The 14,612-nt window shown below is 41.8% G+C and overlaps 1 protein-coding gene across 2 annotated transcripts in view; it reads left to right on the top strand.

The window, feature by feature from the left end:
- Sos2 (SOS Ras/Rho guanine nucleotide exchange factor 2) overlaps positions 1-14,612 on the top strand; it is a 96,343-nt gene that overhangs the window by 26,372 nt on the left and 55,359 nt on the right. For both annotated transcript variants that reach the window (XM_029484537.1, XM_021179153.2), the window contains exons 3-5: positions 3,267-3,398; positions 5,309-5,473; positions 13,103-13,309. In XM_029484537.1, the coding sequence (XP_029340397.1) occupies positions 3,267-3,398; positions 5,309-5,473; positions 13,103-13,309 (504 nt within the window). The remainder of the gene's footprint in view (positions 1-3,266; positions 3,399-5,308; positions 5,474-13,102; positions 13,310-14,612) is intronic.

The following is a 14,612-nucleotide window of genomic DNA, read 5'->3' as shown; positions in this document are numbered from 1 at the left end:
GCGTGGCTGGGCTCACAGTAGGCAGGCCAGGATGTGGGCGTGGCTGGGCTCACAGTAGGCAGGCCAGGATGTGGGCGTGGCTGGGCTCACAGTAGACAGGCCAGAATGTGGGCATGGCTGGGGGCCATGGATAAGCATTAAAAGCACATGTCCAGTTTTTGACCCACTTTCTCCAACTTGCCTCTATTCCCTAAAGTGTACAGAATCTCCCGCAATAACACCACCATGTATTAACAAGCACTTTTAAATACATGAGCCTGTGAAAGATATTTCATGATTGAACTGTATCTTTTTCCTCTTGCCCAAAGACTCATTGCCATCTCATAATACAAAATGCATCTTGTCTGTCTCCAGAGTTTCCAAAATTCTGAACAGTTCTAACATTGTTCATAAGTGTAAGATCAAAGTTTTCAATAAGATCAGAGCAGTCTCTTAGCTGTGACCCTCTGAAAAAGAAAAAAAGAAAATTACTTCTAATATGCAGTGGCACAGGGTGAACAGTTCCATTGCAAAAGGGAAAAGTGGGGTTGTAGAAAAGTATGACAGGACCGCAGTAAGACTGAAGCCCAGCAGGAAAGACAGTGAGTATTGTAGCTCTGGTTCCAGCATCCAGGTCAAGTGATACTGACATGTGAGGACCAACAGGCTTGGGCAGCTCCACTCCTGTGGCCTTGCCACCTAAAACTGACATGACTTCTCTTTCTGAAGTTTAACATAGGATATAGTCCATATACCTGGTGTTTTTAGCATCCTGATATCTGCATCCCCCCCCCCCCAAAAAAAAAAACCCTTTGCCTTCTCAGGGGCTTCCTGCAGGGCTCCTGACCCTGCCACACTTCGCCTTCTTTGAAATCTCCTTGCAAGCCTACATGACCCTCATTACTCTTACATTTGCATGCCCGCAAACCCAGTACCATATGGACAAGACTGAACTGCCACAAACTTGATCTGTGGCTAAGCTAAGACCAGCTCTGGGTACCCAACCAATTGAAGCTAAAAAGCACTTTCCAAGCCGGGCGTGGTGGCGCACGCCTTTAATCCCAGCACTCGGGAGACAGAGGCAGGTGGATTTCTGAGTTCGAGGCCAGCTTGGTCTACAAAGTGAGTTCCAGGACAGCCAGGACTATACAGAGAAACCCTGTCTTGAAAAAAACCAAAAAAAAAAAAAAAAGCACTTTCCAGATGGTTGGGTGGGGCACCTGTCTTTTAAATGAATTAAACCCTCTGTACCCTGATCCTGCAGCGGGTAGGTTCTGGCCAATTCCTAGATTCCTTAGGTCGCCTATCCTGTAGCTAAGGTATAAAGGATTTGATTTCCTTTTGTGATGTGGAGTGGCAGTAAGGCAGCTGCTTTCACAGGCTGGCCTTGAACTTACTATGTAGTCTCAATCATTATCCTCCTGCCTCCTCCTCTCAAGTGCTAGAATTACAGGCATGAACAGGCATACTGGGCTTGAAGTTTTTATTAGTTTGTATTGATTTATTTATTTTTATTTTATGTGTATGGATGTTTGGATTGCATGTATGTCTGTACTACATGCATGCTTGGTGGCCACAAATGCCAGCAAGGGGCATCGGATCCCCTGGCACTAGAGTTACTCACTGATGGTAGTTTGCTGCTCTGTTTGCTCTGGGATTCGAACCCTGATCCACTGCTAGAGCTGCTAGTGCTCTTAACTCCTGAGCCATCTCATCACATCACTAATCCTTAACAACCAAATTTTACATGTTTGAAATTTTAAAGCATTCCTTTTTGATCAAACCACACATTTTCCCAGTCTTTCTACTCCCATTTTGCTCTGGATCTTCATTGTAAACCAGACTAAAACATGCCAGTAACAACGGTGTTACAGTGTGAGCGCTATGCTATTTTGAAATTTACTTTACTAAGTTATTTTAAAATTTAGCCTCACTCACAGTCTCAGAACACATTCACAGATTCTTTCAGAGTATAACATACATGACCTCTGGTCTCATTGCTTTTCTTTTTTAAAAAAATTATTTATTTTATTTTTTATTTTTTCTGGCCCCGCTCGCTCCAGCCCTTCTCGCTCTGGCCTTATTTTATTTATTTTTGCTCTCTTCAGACACACCAGAAGAGGGCATCGGATCCTGTAACAGATGGTTGTGAGCTACCATGTGGTTGCTGGGAACTGAACTCAGGACCCCTAGAAGAGCAGCTGGTGCTCTTAACCACTGAGCCATCTCTCCAGCCCCCTCTGGTCTCATTTCCAACAGTGTCCTTCCATCTGGATCTTGTCAGTCCAGCTTACTGCCCACATTTTAGTAGCATCTTGTCTTCTGACTGTTCACTGGAAGTGAGTTCTAACTGAAGCACCAAAGGCTTTTGCTAGTTTGCTTCTCCAGACTTCCTTATACCAATCCCTTCCAGAGGCTTAAGAACCGCCTTGTAGTATCATTGACGTAACGGCCCTGGTTATGTGGTATCGATTTCTTATAGTAGTCCCATCTGTGTCACTGTGGTGAAGTACCTGACATGAACAACTTATAAGGGTAAGGGGCTTGTTCTGGCTCAGGTGATCAGCCTGGTCATTTAGCTCATGTTTCTATGTCTGGAATGAGGCAGAGCATCTTAGTGGCAGGAACATTTGCTGAGGCCATTTATTTCATGATGAAAGGTGGGGGAGGGTAGGGAGAGGCAAGACAGGGAATGAAAGGAGAAATACAGAAACAGAGCACAGTAAGAATAGCCTGGAGGACACAATCCCAAGTGACTTACCTCTTCCATTTTACAACCTACAAATAATTCCATTATAATTGATTCTTTGGTCAAAGTCCTCAGGATCCAGTCACTTTCCCCATAGCCCACCAGGTTGCAAACAAACCCCTAATGCATGAGACTATGTGGAAGCTATTATATTCTTATCATAACATTAGGGGAAAGTCAGGCTCTCTAGAGGAACAGAACCTATAAAATAAATATCTAGTACAAGAGGAATTATTCGATTGGCTTATATGATCTGGGTTAGGCTGGACACACAGTGGCTGTCTTCACACTGGAGATAGAATAACTTAGTCACTTCCCAGTTCATGACTCTGGAGTCCCAGTCTGCTCCTGGATTACAGATGTCTGCCATGACTGCTGACTGTTTTTAAAACCGAAAAGCTTTCTTATTCCTGGGATCAGAATTTATTGTATCCCCATGACTTTCTTGTATTAAAGAGACTGATCAGAATGAGTTTTATATGAGTTTTCTATTTATAAACACTTCTGATTTTGAGTGACTCTGCTCTGATCTGAACAGGAACGAGTTCAAAAGACCTTTCCTCATCCTATTGATAAATGGGCAATTGCTGATGCACAGTCTGCTATAGAGAAACGAAAACGAAGAAATCCTCTCTTACTACCTGTGGACAAAATCCATCCTTCCTTGAAGGTAATCAAAGATTAGACACTGGTGGAATTCTTCATGATAAGTAATATTTTATAATATTTATATATATATATATATAGTATTAATGGTCTGTTTGTATATGTGTTATGTACATTGTAATATGTATATGAATTAAAATGAGGAGAGGGGTGTATGTCAGTGAAATGCTTTGCATGAGTGATACCCTGGGATACCCTAGCTTGCTATCCAGCTACCTCCAAAGAAAAGAACCAAATAAAAATAAAAATACCCTAATGAAATCCATGGCTCATTTCCTCTCTCCTTCTTTCTGTCTCTGTCTGTCTGTCTCTCTCTCCCTCTCCCTCTCCCTCTGTCTCTCTGCTTGCTTATGTATGCACACACACACACACACACACACACACAGAGTTTAGTAACAGCAATATTATACCTTGTAGAATTTTGGTATCTTCAATGACAACTACCTCTTAACAATTCCAATGTGGTAGACCCTGATTCTCAGTTTTGTTACTAAGAAAGTGTAATATCAGATGGCACTGAGTGTTTTAAAATTAACCTGTATACATTGGAGAAAGACACTAGAAAATAATCTATAGAATATGCTTGCTGCGTATAGCTTTGAAACGCTTTTGGTAGAAATTTCAGTCGCCTCCCTCATACTAGTTTGTTTACCGTTCCTGAGATAAGCACCACAACCAGAAAATAACTTTGGGCGAACAGGACTTATGTCAGCTTATTCATTATAGTCCATTATTGAGAGAAGCCAGGGCAGGAGCCTCAAGCAAGAAGTGTGCTGCTCACTGCCTTGTTCTCCATGGCTTCCTTAGCCCCTCCCCCCTTTAAATACCACCTAGAACCGTCTGCCCAGGGATAGCTGGGCTGGGCTCCTCTCTGTCAATCATTAATAAAGAGAACAGTCCACAGACTTGCCTACAGCCTACCTGGTCGAGGCATTCTTCTTAGTTGAGGGTCCCTCTTCCTATACCTCATATTGAGCTGACAGACTAAGCAGCACCAACACACACACAAACACACACACTCAGCCCTGCTCACTGCCCGCCCGCCCGCCCGCGCTGGACACACACACAGAGACACTCATGCAAAGGAGACCACAGAGATTAAAAGATCATGCTTAGTGAAATGTCCTTTGTTTGTATAAGTATGTTTTCTGATTTTGTCTTTTTATGGTGTGTGTGTGTGTGTGTGTGTGATGCCTTTGTAAAAATTCTGATTTTTATTTTGTTTGTCTGTTTGTTTCCTAAACAGCAAGAGAAAGAGGGCTTAGGTGGGACGGGTGGGAGGATGAGGGAGAGTAAACCTCACAGCCAGAGCTCACGATTTCCTGTTAGAATCGCTGGTTAATGTTTGACAAAAGGCTCCATTTCTTGCATTAGGTCTTCTTCTTTCCCCCTTCCTCTTCTCCCTCCACCTCCTCTTCTTGGTAAGATAAAAAATACTAGGATCAGCTGTCACTTTTATGTCCTATGGCAGTGGTTCTCACCTTCCTAACACTGTGTCCCTGTGTTCCTTATATTGTGGTGACCCCCCAACCCTAAAATTATTGTTGTTGCTACTTCATAACTGTAATTTTGCTATTGTTAGGAATTGTAGTGCAAATATCTGCTCTCTGATGGTCTTAGAAGATCTATGGAAGGATCGTTTGACCCCCCCACCCCAAAGGCGTCACAGCACAGGTTAAGAACCACTGTCCTTTGACAGCCATATATTGAGATATTCTGCTTTTAAATGTTTATGAGTAAAAATGTCAGAAGAATTTTTTCTTTCAGTGCTACAGTGTAATCTTAGGCCTTGCTTTCATCAGGCAAGGGCTTCACAGTGAGGCCCCTGAGCTCTTAAGCAGGGTTTCAAGCATTTGACTGATCCTTCACAATGCTTTTGTTTTGGAATTGAATTCTTACTTCTTTTTTAAACAGGAAGTTTTGGGGTATAAAGTGGACTACCATGTGTCCCTCTACATTGTGGCTGTATTGGAGTATATCTCAGCAGATATTTTGAAATTGGCTGGTAATTATGTTTTTAATATCCGGCATTATGAAATATCTCAGCAAGACATTAAAGTGTCCATGTGTGCAGATAAGGTAAGTGTTAAAAAGTAGTGACTCTATATGCCATTAGTTTTTCTTTCTTTCTTTCTTTTTTTTTTTTTTTTTTTTTTTTGGGGGCCTTTTTCTTTTTTTTTTTTTTTTTTTTTTTTTTTTTTTTTTTTTTTTTTTTTTGAGACAGGGTTTCTCTGTGTAGCCCTGGCTGTCCTGTAACTCACTTTGTAGACCATGCTGGCCTCGAACTCAGAAATCCATGCCTCTGCCTCCCGAGTGCTGGGATTAAAGGCGTGCGCCACCACGCCTGGCTTAGTTTTTCTCTTTTAAAATTAACGGTGATGAAGGTAGTTTCTTTTTTTAAGGTTATCAGGACTTTTATATTTTAAATTCCCACATTTCACATAGAGTAAAAGCTAGTACTAGAAACATGATATAAATAGTCCCTTCTGTGGTCTAGGAATCAGAACCAGGGCTCTGTATGTGCCTGACAGGCACTTTGCTGCTGAGCTCTGCCTTCAGTTTCTTTACATTTATCCATGCTATTTATTTGGGAATTGTTTTTACACACACACAGTGCACCAGTGGAAGCTGGTGACACCTCTCAGGCATCCTGTCTCCATCCACCAGGGGTCAGAGGACCAGGCTTGGTAACACACACCTTTACTTGCTCAGGCATCTCCCTGGCTCTGCTTATTTGAGACACATTTCACTGAGTAGCCCAGCTTGGCCTTGAACTCACTGTATAGCTGAGACCACCCTTAAAATCCTCCTGATTTAGGCTTTAATATGCCACAATTATCAGCATGTACCATCACACTGGGCCTCAGGTTTTTAGTACATGAAGATACTAGGTTATTGCCTTTTTTTTTTTTTTTTTTTTTTTATGGAGGACTCTCTTTCTTTCTTCTCCTTTTTGTTTTTAAGGATTATTTATTTTATGTATATAAGTACACTGTAGCTGACTTCAGACACACCAGAAGAGGGCACCTGATTACTTTACAGATGGTTGTGAGCCACCATGTGGGTGCTGGGAGTTGAACTCAGGACCTCTGGAAGAACAGTCAGTGTTCCTAACCACTGAGCCATCTCTCCAGCCCCAGTTACTGCTTTTTGTTTTAAAGCCATTGTCTCACTATGCATCCCCAGCAGGCCTGAACTTGTTTTGTAGGCCAGGCTGATCTTGAAGTCATAGAAGTTCCCCTGCCTTTGCCTCCCAAGTATTGGGCTTGAAGGGGTGTATATTCATGCCATGCTGTATATTAGTAACTTTTGTAATTCCTGATGCTGGAAGACAGAAAATTACTGGTTTTGCAGAATCTGGGATTTCTAGAGTTGAGCATCATGGCAGGGAGGAGAGTTCTCCGTTTCCATCAGGAGGCTTTGTATACAGGAGGGTTGAGGTGTCGGGATCTATCCAATCAGTTGGAGAAAGGCAGTTTTAAGTAAGTAGTTTTATTTTATTCAGTTATTTCCTTTCCTGCTTTTTAATGACAGGGTATCACTATATAAGTCAGGCTGCCTAGGCTGGTGTCAGTCATGAGATCCTCCTGCCTCTGGAGTGGTGGGATTTCTAGACATGAGCCATTGCACATGCCTGAGTCTTTTATTTTTAAAAAGGGAGCACACAGAGTTGTTCCTGGAGTTTTAAATATCAGTAGCTTTGAAGACCATGCTTTGCTATCTTAAGACAGTTTGGTAGGACCTGGGCAGAGACAGCTCAAAACAAAGCTCCTGCCCTCTGATTACTCTGTCACCATTCTTCTGGTTACAGATTCATCCTTCCTGTTCCTAAGGACTGCTTGAGGAACAGTCAGTCTTCCGTTCCTCCTTCCTCTTCCTTCCCTTGCTTGCTCTTTGTCCTCCTCCTATTTCTCATCTTCTACTGAGCACCTTTGGAAGAGCTTGGTCCTGAACAAGGGAAGCACAGCACTGGGAAAGATAGCAGAAGCCCCCCGTGTTAAAGGGGTGTGTGCTGGTGGGAGATGGAATGTCGCAGACAAGGAACTCAGGACAGTGTGACGTAAACAGTGTACCAGTGGATCCAGTGTACAGAGGCAGTAATCAGCACCTGGCCCAGTACACGCTGGGGGTTGTCAGCCTTGGATGCACGTGAGACTCTCTAGGAAGTTTTAGAGAACACTGGTGTTTGCAGAGCTTTAAATAGCCTGAGTTAGACTCCCAGGCTGCAGTATTATTTGGAAAAACTACTTTTTAAACTGTAGTTGAGATCTATTACTCTGTAATTTAAAAACTGAGTTCTTTCGCTTTCACTTCATTGTAGAGATTTGTCATTTTTATATTGACTTCTAAAATCAAGCTTACATACTTTTTATTACTTTGAAAGTGACTTAAGCTGATAGGAAGGTAGAAGAGCAGTCTGAAGTACCCCATGACATTCTGAGTGAGCATAGGATGTTCTGCTGACAGGAACAGTCCCTGAGGGATGGTAGTGAGGCCGCCCGAGCCCAGCACTGACTACCACAGGGCCGCTCCTTGACGTTACCTGCCCTCGGTGACAGTTTTAGTTTAACTTTTTCCGTCTGTTGTCACCCTGCTTACTCCAGGTGGTAGACATCTGAATTCCTTAGGACTTTTCTAACTGAGATACTCTTTGGTTTTTGATTTCTTCAACTCATGCTATAGATTTTAACATTTATCAGCATAACTCAAATTTAACCACAGAAATTTTCATATTGTTTTTAAAGTTATCACAATCAAGATACTTTTAAAAATCAAATTCTCACATTCATTTTAGTTATCCTATCCAGCTTTTGAAAGTATAGATAAGTTTTAGAAACTTAAATTGCCCAATAAAAGTATCTTAAAAGATTAAGATTTTGTTTGTTTGTTGGTTGGTTTTTCTTTTTTTGGTTTTTAGAGACAGGGTTTCTCTGTGTAGCCCTGGCTGTCCTGGAACTCACTCTGTAGACCAGGCTGGCCTCGAACTCAGAAATCCGCCTGCCTCTGCCTCCCAAGTGCTGGGATTAAAAGCATGCGCCACCACTGCCTGGCTAAGGAATAGGATTTTAAACACATTAAAGACTTCCATCTAGGTTTAAAACATACCACTTTTCTTGTTTTACCTTGTGTCCACTTCAAGATCAGGATGTACATAAAGAGCCAGCCAAAAACTGGGTATGATGGTGCACGCCTGTAATATTAGCACTCAGGGGCCATAGACAGGAGGATTGCCGCAAGTGAGGACAACCTATTGTCCACAGCCAGGTCTCAGCTAACTTCAGGCTGAGTGTGAGTACTCTGTTTCAGAATGATAAGACAGCAGCAGCCCCGAGAACCCACAAAAGGGAGGTGGTAGCTGGTGCAGGCTCACTTGCAACTGCTCATTTCTACTCTGGTAGCAAAAATAGCTATAAACAAATGAGCATGGGCTGTGTGCCAGTAAACTTCATGAAAATAGAGAGTGGGCAGGATTTGGCATGTATACCGTAGTTTGCTGATCTCGGTTTCAGACTTCCTTTTCACAGTCTCTTGTTTGTCACAAGAGACAGTCATGTGCTTAGCTAAACATGCAGATAACTGTATTTGTGATTCTGGTGATGGGAATGAGTCAATGAGAGTGTTTGACACGGAATGATCTATAAATCTAAATGAGTTCCAAGAGCTCATAGACCATATGTTTAATAACCATTTGAGAAATCTGTTGATTTCTAAAGATGTTTAATTTTCTAGACAAAAAAGAAGAACATATTTTTTACATTTAAAAATAAAAGTAGTATTTGTTACAAAGTGTTCCGCACATCAGATTACTGCGAACAATCACATCACAGGAAAGAAGGTCGAACTCAACTTTAATCGTAACTGTCACTACTGAGGAAGGGTTTATACCCGAGGGTGGAATATACGCTAAGGGAGACTGCTGCTTCCCATGGGAGAGAGGGAGGGTGCTTCTCTGGGGAAGTTTAACTTGTTAGCCTAATGGTAGGAATTGGGTTATCTGTCTTTTTCTTGCATGGTAAGATTGTGTCTGTTTCAGTCCCCCCCCCCCCTTCTCCCTCCCTCTCTATCTATCATCCATCCATCCATCCATCCATCCATCCATCCATCCATCATTTGTTTGTTTGTAATACTAGGAATTGAGCCAGCACACACTAAGCAAGCTCTGCAGCAGTCACATCGCTATCCTTTTTCTTTTATTTTGATAGAAGGTTTCACTGAAATTCCCAAGATAGCTTCATGTTTGTCTTGGAAGTTGCTAAGTTGTAGGATTGACTTTGCTTATTTGTTCTTGTTTTGAACATGACTTCAGAAATGCTTTGTGTTGTGCAGGATTGTTTATTTGGGGTTTTTTTTTGGTTTTTGTTTTGTTTTGTTTTGAGACAGGGTTTCTTTCCTGGCTATCCTGGAACTCACTTCATAGTTCTGGTTGGCCTAGATCTCAGACATCTGCCTGCATGCCTCCCAAGTGCTGGGATCAAAGGCGTGCACCTTCATTACTTAGCTATTGTGCTGTGTGTTTTTAGCTCCTGCAGTCATTGGGCCTTTAAAATAGCTTGTAACATTTGCACATATACAAACCCTTTAAGCAAACACTTTTTTTGTGTGCATGTTTTTAAATCCTTAGACAACTATTATCTAATTAGGGAAGACATGAACAGAAATATCAGTGTAAATTGGGCAGTTCTGTGGTGCAAGCAAGCCTTCTCGATGAGCCCACATCAGTCTTTCTTCTTTTTACATTGATCCTTTCAAGGGTAGTATTTTGTAACATTAACAGAAATCTGAGAAAAGGAGTAATGTAACACAATACCAAACTCCTGGGTTTAAATGTTAAAGGGGTCAGGCAGGTATTGCATAGAAGATAGGAGATTGCTAGGAAGCAGTGGGAGTCAGGGAGACTCTGAAATCTGTGTGAGGTTTTCATTTGCACTGAGTGATGCAGAGATGAGTGGGGGTTGGCTGTGTGAGGTTTAGACAGGGATACAGGGAATTGAGCAGACTGAGGAGGACGTATGAGTTAAGTGGCAGCAGGACTGGGGAGTGATACGAAGGTATTGGCAAGTTGGTGATGGTAAGTTGAAAGCAGTGACAAATTTTACAGATCTAAAAATCTCACATTAAAAAATCTAGACTTCAGACTTTTTTCAAAAAGAAAATACTTGGTATTGAACAGTAAACTTTGATTTTTGGTGTATGTGCCTTCCAGTTTGCCCTGAGCTTTGTTGTTTCTTATATAAGAAACACTACGCAGCACCTACCTGACCCTCAGGAGTTAAGGATTGTGCTATATTATCTTAGTCCTTCTCAGTTTTCTGTTAATGTTACAAAACACCGTCCTTGAGAAGATGAAGATGAATGTAAAGAGAAGAAAAGCTGATGTGGACCCCGGCATTGCTTGCTTGCACCTGGTACTTTGGACTGTGGTCAGAGAACAAGGCAAAGTGAGCTGCTTGCTGTATGGTGTCCAGGACACAAAATGAGAGAGCAGGGTGTGAGGTCCAGAACCCTATGCCAGTGATTTATCCCCACAAGACCCTGCCTCTCAAAGAATCCATACTGCGCAACAGCTTCACGGCTAGGGACCAGGTCTATAACACATCGCCTTTGGGAGCCACAGCATTTGTTTTTAAGGGTTATGAATGTGTATCCTGTATGTATGTAAGTACATGTCGTGCCCCCAGAAGTCAGAGAGTATTAGATCTCTCAAGTAGCAAAGCACAACAAAACCAGATGGAAAAACTAAGCTGAAACAAAAAGCAGTATAGCAATGGAGGTGAGTGGGGAGAACTGAGAGGCCATAAACGCTCCTGAGTGACACCCATCAAGGGCAAGAGGGTGGGTTCTTTATTTATTGCTGTAATTCACCAAGAGTTGGTGCAGTTCTGGTGACAGGCAGGCGTTTTACTGAATGAATGAATGTTATCTTTAATTATCATAATTTTCTCTCATCTGACAGGACTTTCTTTTCAAGGATATACCTTTCTTCTTTCCACCTGAACTCTTAAAATAATAAAATTGTTTAGTGTTTTTATATGTAATTCATGTGGCGATCCGAGAACAGCCTGTGAGGTTGGTTCTCTTCTTCCCCCATGTGAGTTCTGGAGACCAGACTCATTGTCAGCCTTGGCCACCAGCAGCCTGCTAAGCCATCTGGACAGCTCTTTTCCCTTTTTAAAAAAACAAAATATATTTATTTTTATGTGTGTGAGTATTTCACCTGCTTGTATGTATGTGCTTGGTACCTGCAAAGCTCAAAAGATGGCTTTAGATTCCCTGGAACTGCACCTTGATCGTTTGCACCTCCAACGCTATCAGGAGCCCCAGCTCCTCCATCCCATTCCTTCAGGTGTCCCCAATGTGTCCCCTCCCCCACTCACATCTTTCCTGAACCCTTTTTTAAAAATGACTTTATGTGTATATGTATATGTATATGTATATGTATATGTATATGTATATGTATATGTATATGTATATGTATATGTATATGTATATGTATATGTATATGTATATGTATATGTATATGTATATGTATATCTACACCAGTTTCTATGCACCATGTGTAGACAGGGACCCAGAGTGGCTAAAGGCATCCTTTGGAGCTGGTGTCACAGGGGTTGTGAGCTACTTGGTGTTGGTGCTAGGAACTAGACCTGGGTCCTCTGCAAAAACAGTAAGCATTCCTAACCACCGAGCCTTTTTGTTTTTGTTTTTGTTTTGTTGAGACGGGGTTTCTCTGTGTAGCCCTGGCTGTCCTGGAATTCACTCTGTAGACCAGGCTGGCCTCAAACTCAGAAATCCACCTGCCTCTGCCTCCCAAGTGCTGGGATTAAAGGCGTGCGCCACCACTGCCTGGCCTACCAAGCCATTTTATAGCCCTTTCCTGAACTTTCAGCAATACGTTTCAATCAGTTTTAAATATATGATTAACTAGGTCCAATTAAAAAAAAACTATTGAAGTATATAGTTACCTTGTTGCCATTGCTTTTGGTTTATGAATGGTCTTGCTTATTGGCTGACACTTGTACACATGTGCACACGTGTGCGTACAAATGCATATGCACAAAGTAATAATGAGCAGAAAATGTTTGTTTAGTACACATATGATCTTCATAGGAAGTCTTTGCGATGCAGTGTTGCATGAGAGCGCTGTGCCTGAGAAAGGTCCACACTCATAGGCCACCTGCCTTTATAATGAGCCTGCCTTTTTCCTCACTACACCCAGCTGCTTACTGCCTTTTTTTTTTTTTTTTTTTTTTTTGGTAACACATCAAGGAATATTAGATACCAATTATTTGCTAGACATCATCAATCCTTGTATTAGTTGGAGTTCTACATATAAAGAATATGATTTTCATAAATACAGATACTTGCCTGTGATCACAGGCCTAGGTAGTGGAACTGTCACCTTTGGTTTATATTGTTCTTCCCTAAAAGTGTGCTCCTTTTGCTTTTAGATGCACCTATGTAGAGGGATATATAAACGTTATATGTACATATGCACACGAATATATACATATATTCCAGAAATAATGACTTTACTATAGCCAGTTGAACATTTCTCATCCTGACTTTTCCATAGATTTCCTAATATAAATCTGTGTGTGCAATGTACATTTCTTATTGCTTAATAATATCTTAGTTGCAAGTACTTTGAGACAGCTTTGCAAAAGGAAGGAAAGTAACTACATATTCATGATTTGTAATTTCCAGGTTTTGATGGACATGTTTGATCAGGATGATGATATAGGCTTGGTTTCTCTCTGTGAAGATGAACCTTGTTCTTCTGGTGAGCTAAACTATTATGACCTCGTCAGGACTGAAATTGCAGAAGAAAGACAGTATCTACGGGAGCTGAATATGATCATTAAAGTGTTCCGGGAAGCCTTTCTCTTGGACAGAAAGTTGTTCAAGCCTTCTGTAAGTACTTTGGGTACTTTAATTCTGTGCATATCCCTCAAGCAAATAGCAGGGTAAAATTCATATTAGTGTGTTATTTACCCCACTACTATATAAGAGTATGCATCTCTGAGCTTTAAAACCATCCAAATTGTTATACAGATAAAAGTTCAGTGAGAGGAGACTCAAGCGAAGGAGTTTTCATTGGGATGATATTTCACAGTAACAGTCTCATCAGCTGTGAGGAGACTTAGTCACTTGTCTGGAATGACAAAGAAAATGGTCTAGAAAGGCGTGTGCTCCCTGCCTTCTGGTGGGTGCTTTAAGGCAACAAGCTTTCACAGTGGACGATTAACAATTTTATACAGTGCTGTGATGGTGGTGGTGTTTTGTTTGCTTTTGAGACAGGGCCTCACGGTGTAGCCATGACTGACCTGGAGCTTCCTATGTAGTCCATACCGACTTTGAACTCACAGAGAGCCACCTGCTTCTGCCGTGTTAGTGCTGGGATTAAAGGGGTGTGTGTGTGTGTGTGTGTGTGTGTGTGTGTCCCACCAAGCTCGGCTAACTGAAGATTTTGTTTTATTTAAAAAATTATTTATTTTATGCGTGAGGGTGTTTTGGCTGCATGTGTGTCTGTGCCCCACACATATGCCTGTTACTACGGAGAAAAGAAGAGGACACAGAGTGCCCTGGAACTGGAGGTATAAGTGGTTGTGAGCTGTCATGTAGGTGCTGGGAAGTGAACCTGGGCCTCCAGAAAAGCACCTGGTTCTCTTCATCACTGGTCCATTTCTCCAGGCCCAGCAGCAGGACGTTTACACGAGAACATTTTATAAGAACCCCAAGAGAAGAATCAAAAGCAATGGCCTTCTGTTTGTAGACAGGATGGCCATGGGCTGAGTGGCCTACATTCAATCGACCTTGGTCCTCTTTCCCCCTTAGCATCTAAAGCCAGTCCCTGAGGTGTGGATCCTCATGCCTATAGACCCAGAATCCAGGATTCAGAGGCAGGAGGACTGGCATTGCTGGCCTACCTAGGCTACAGAGTGAAATACTGTCTCAAAGTAAACGAAGGAAAACCAGGTCAACCCTATGAAATCTAGCTACAGAAACCATCCAGAAAATGGTTTGGTTTCCTCTAAGTATGTTTGACTTATATTTTAAAAATATTTAGCCTTGAGCTTAACTATTTTATGCCTCCTAGGTTCTTTGGTTTTTTTAAATAAAGACTTTTTAAAATTAGGTATTTTCCTCATTTACATTTCCAATACTATCCAAAAAGTCCCCAATACACTCCCCCCCCACACTCCCCTACCCACCC

This window comes from Mus caroli, chromosome 12, assembly GCF_900094665.2.
Source record: "Mus caroli chromosome 12, CAROLI_EIJ_v1.1, whole genome shotgun sequence".
Lineage (NCBI taxonomy): Eukaryota > Metazoa > Chordata > Mammalia > Rodentia > Muridae > Mus > Mus caroli.
Note: the sequence above shows the minus strand (reverse complement) of the source record. Positions and strands in the feature narration are given on the sequence as shown.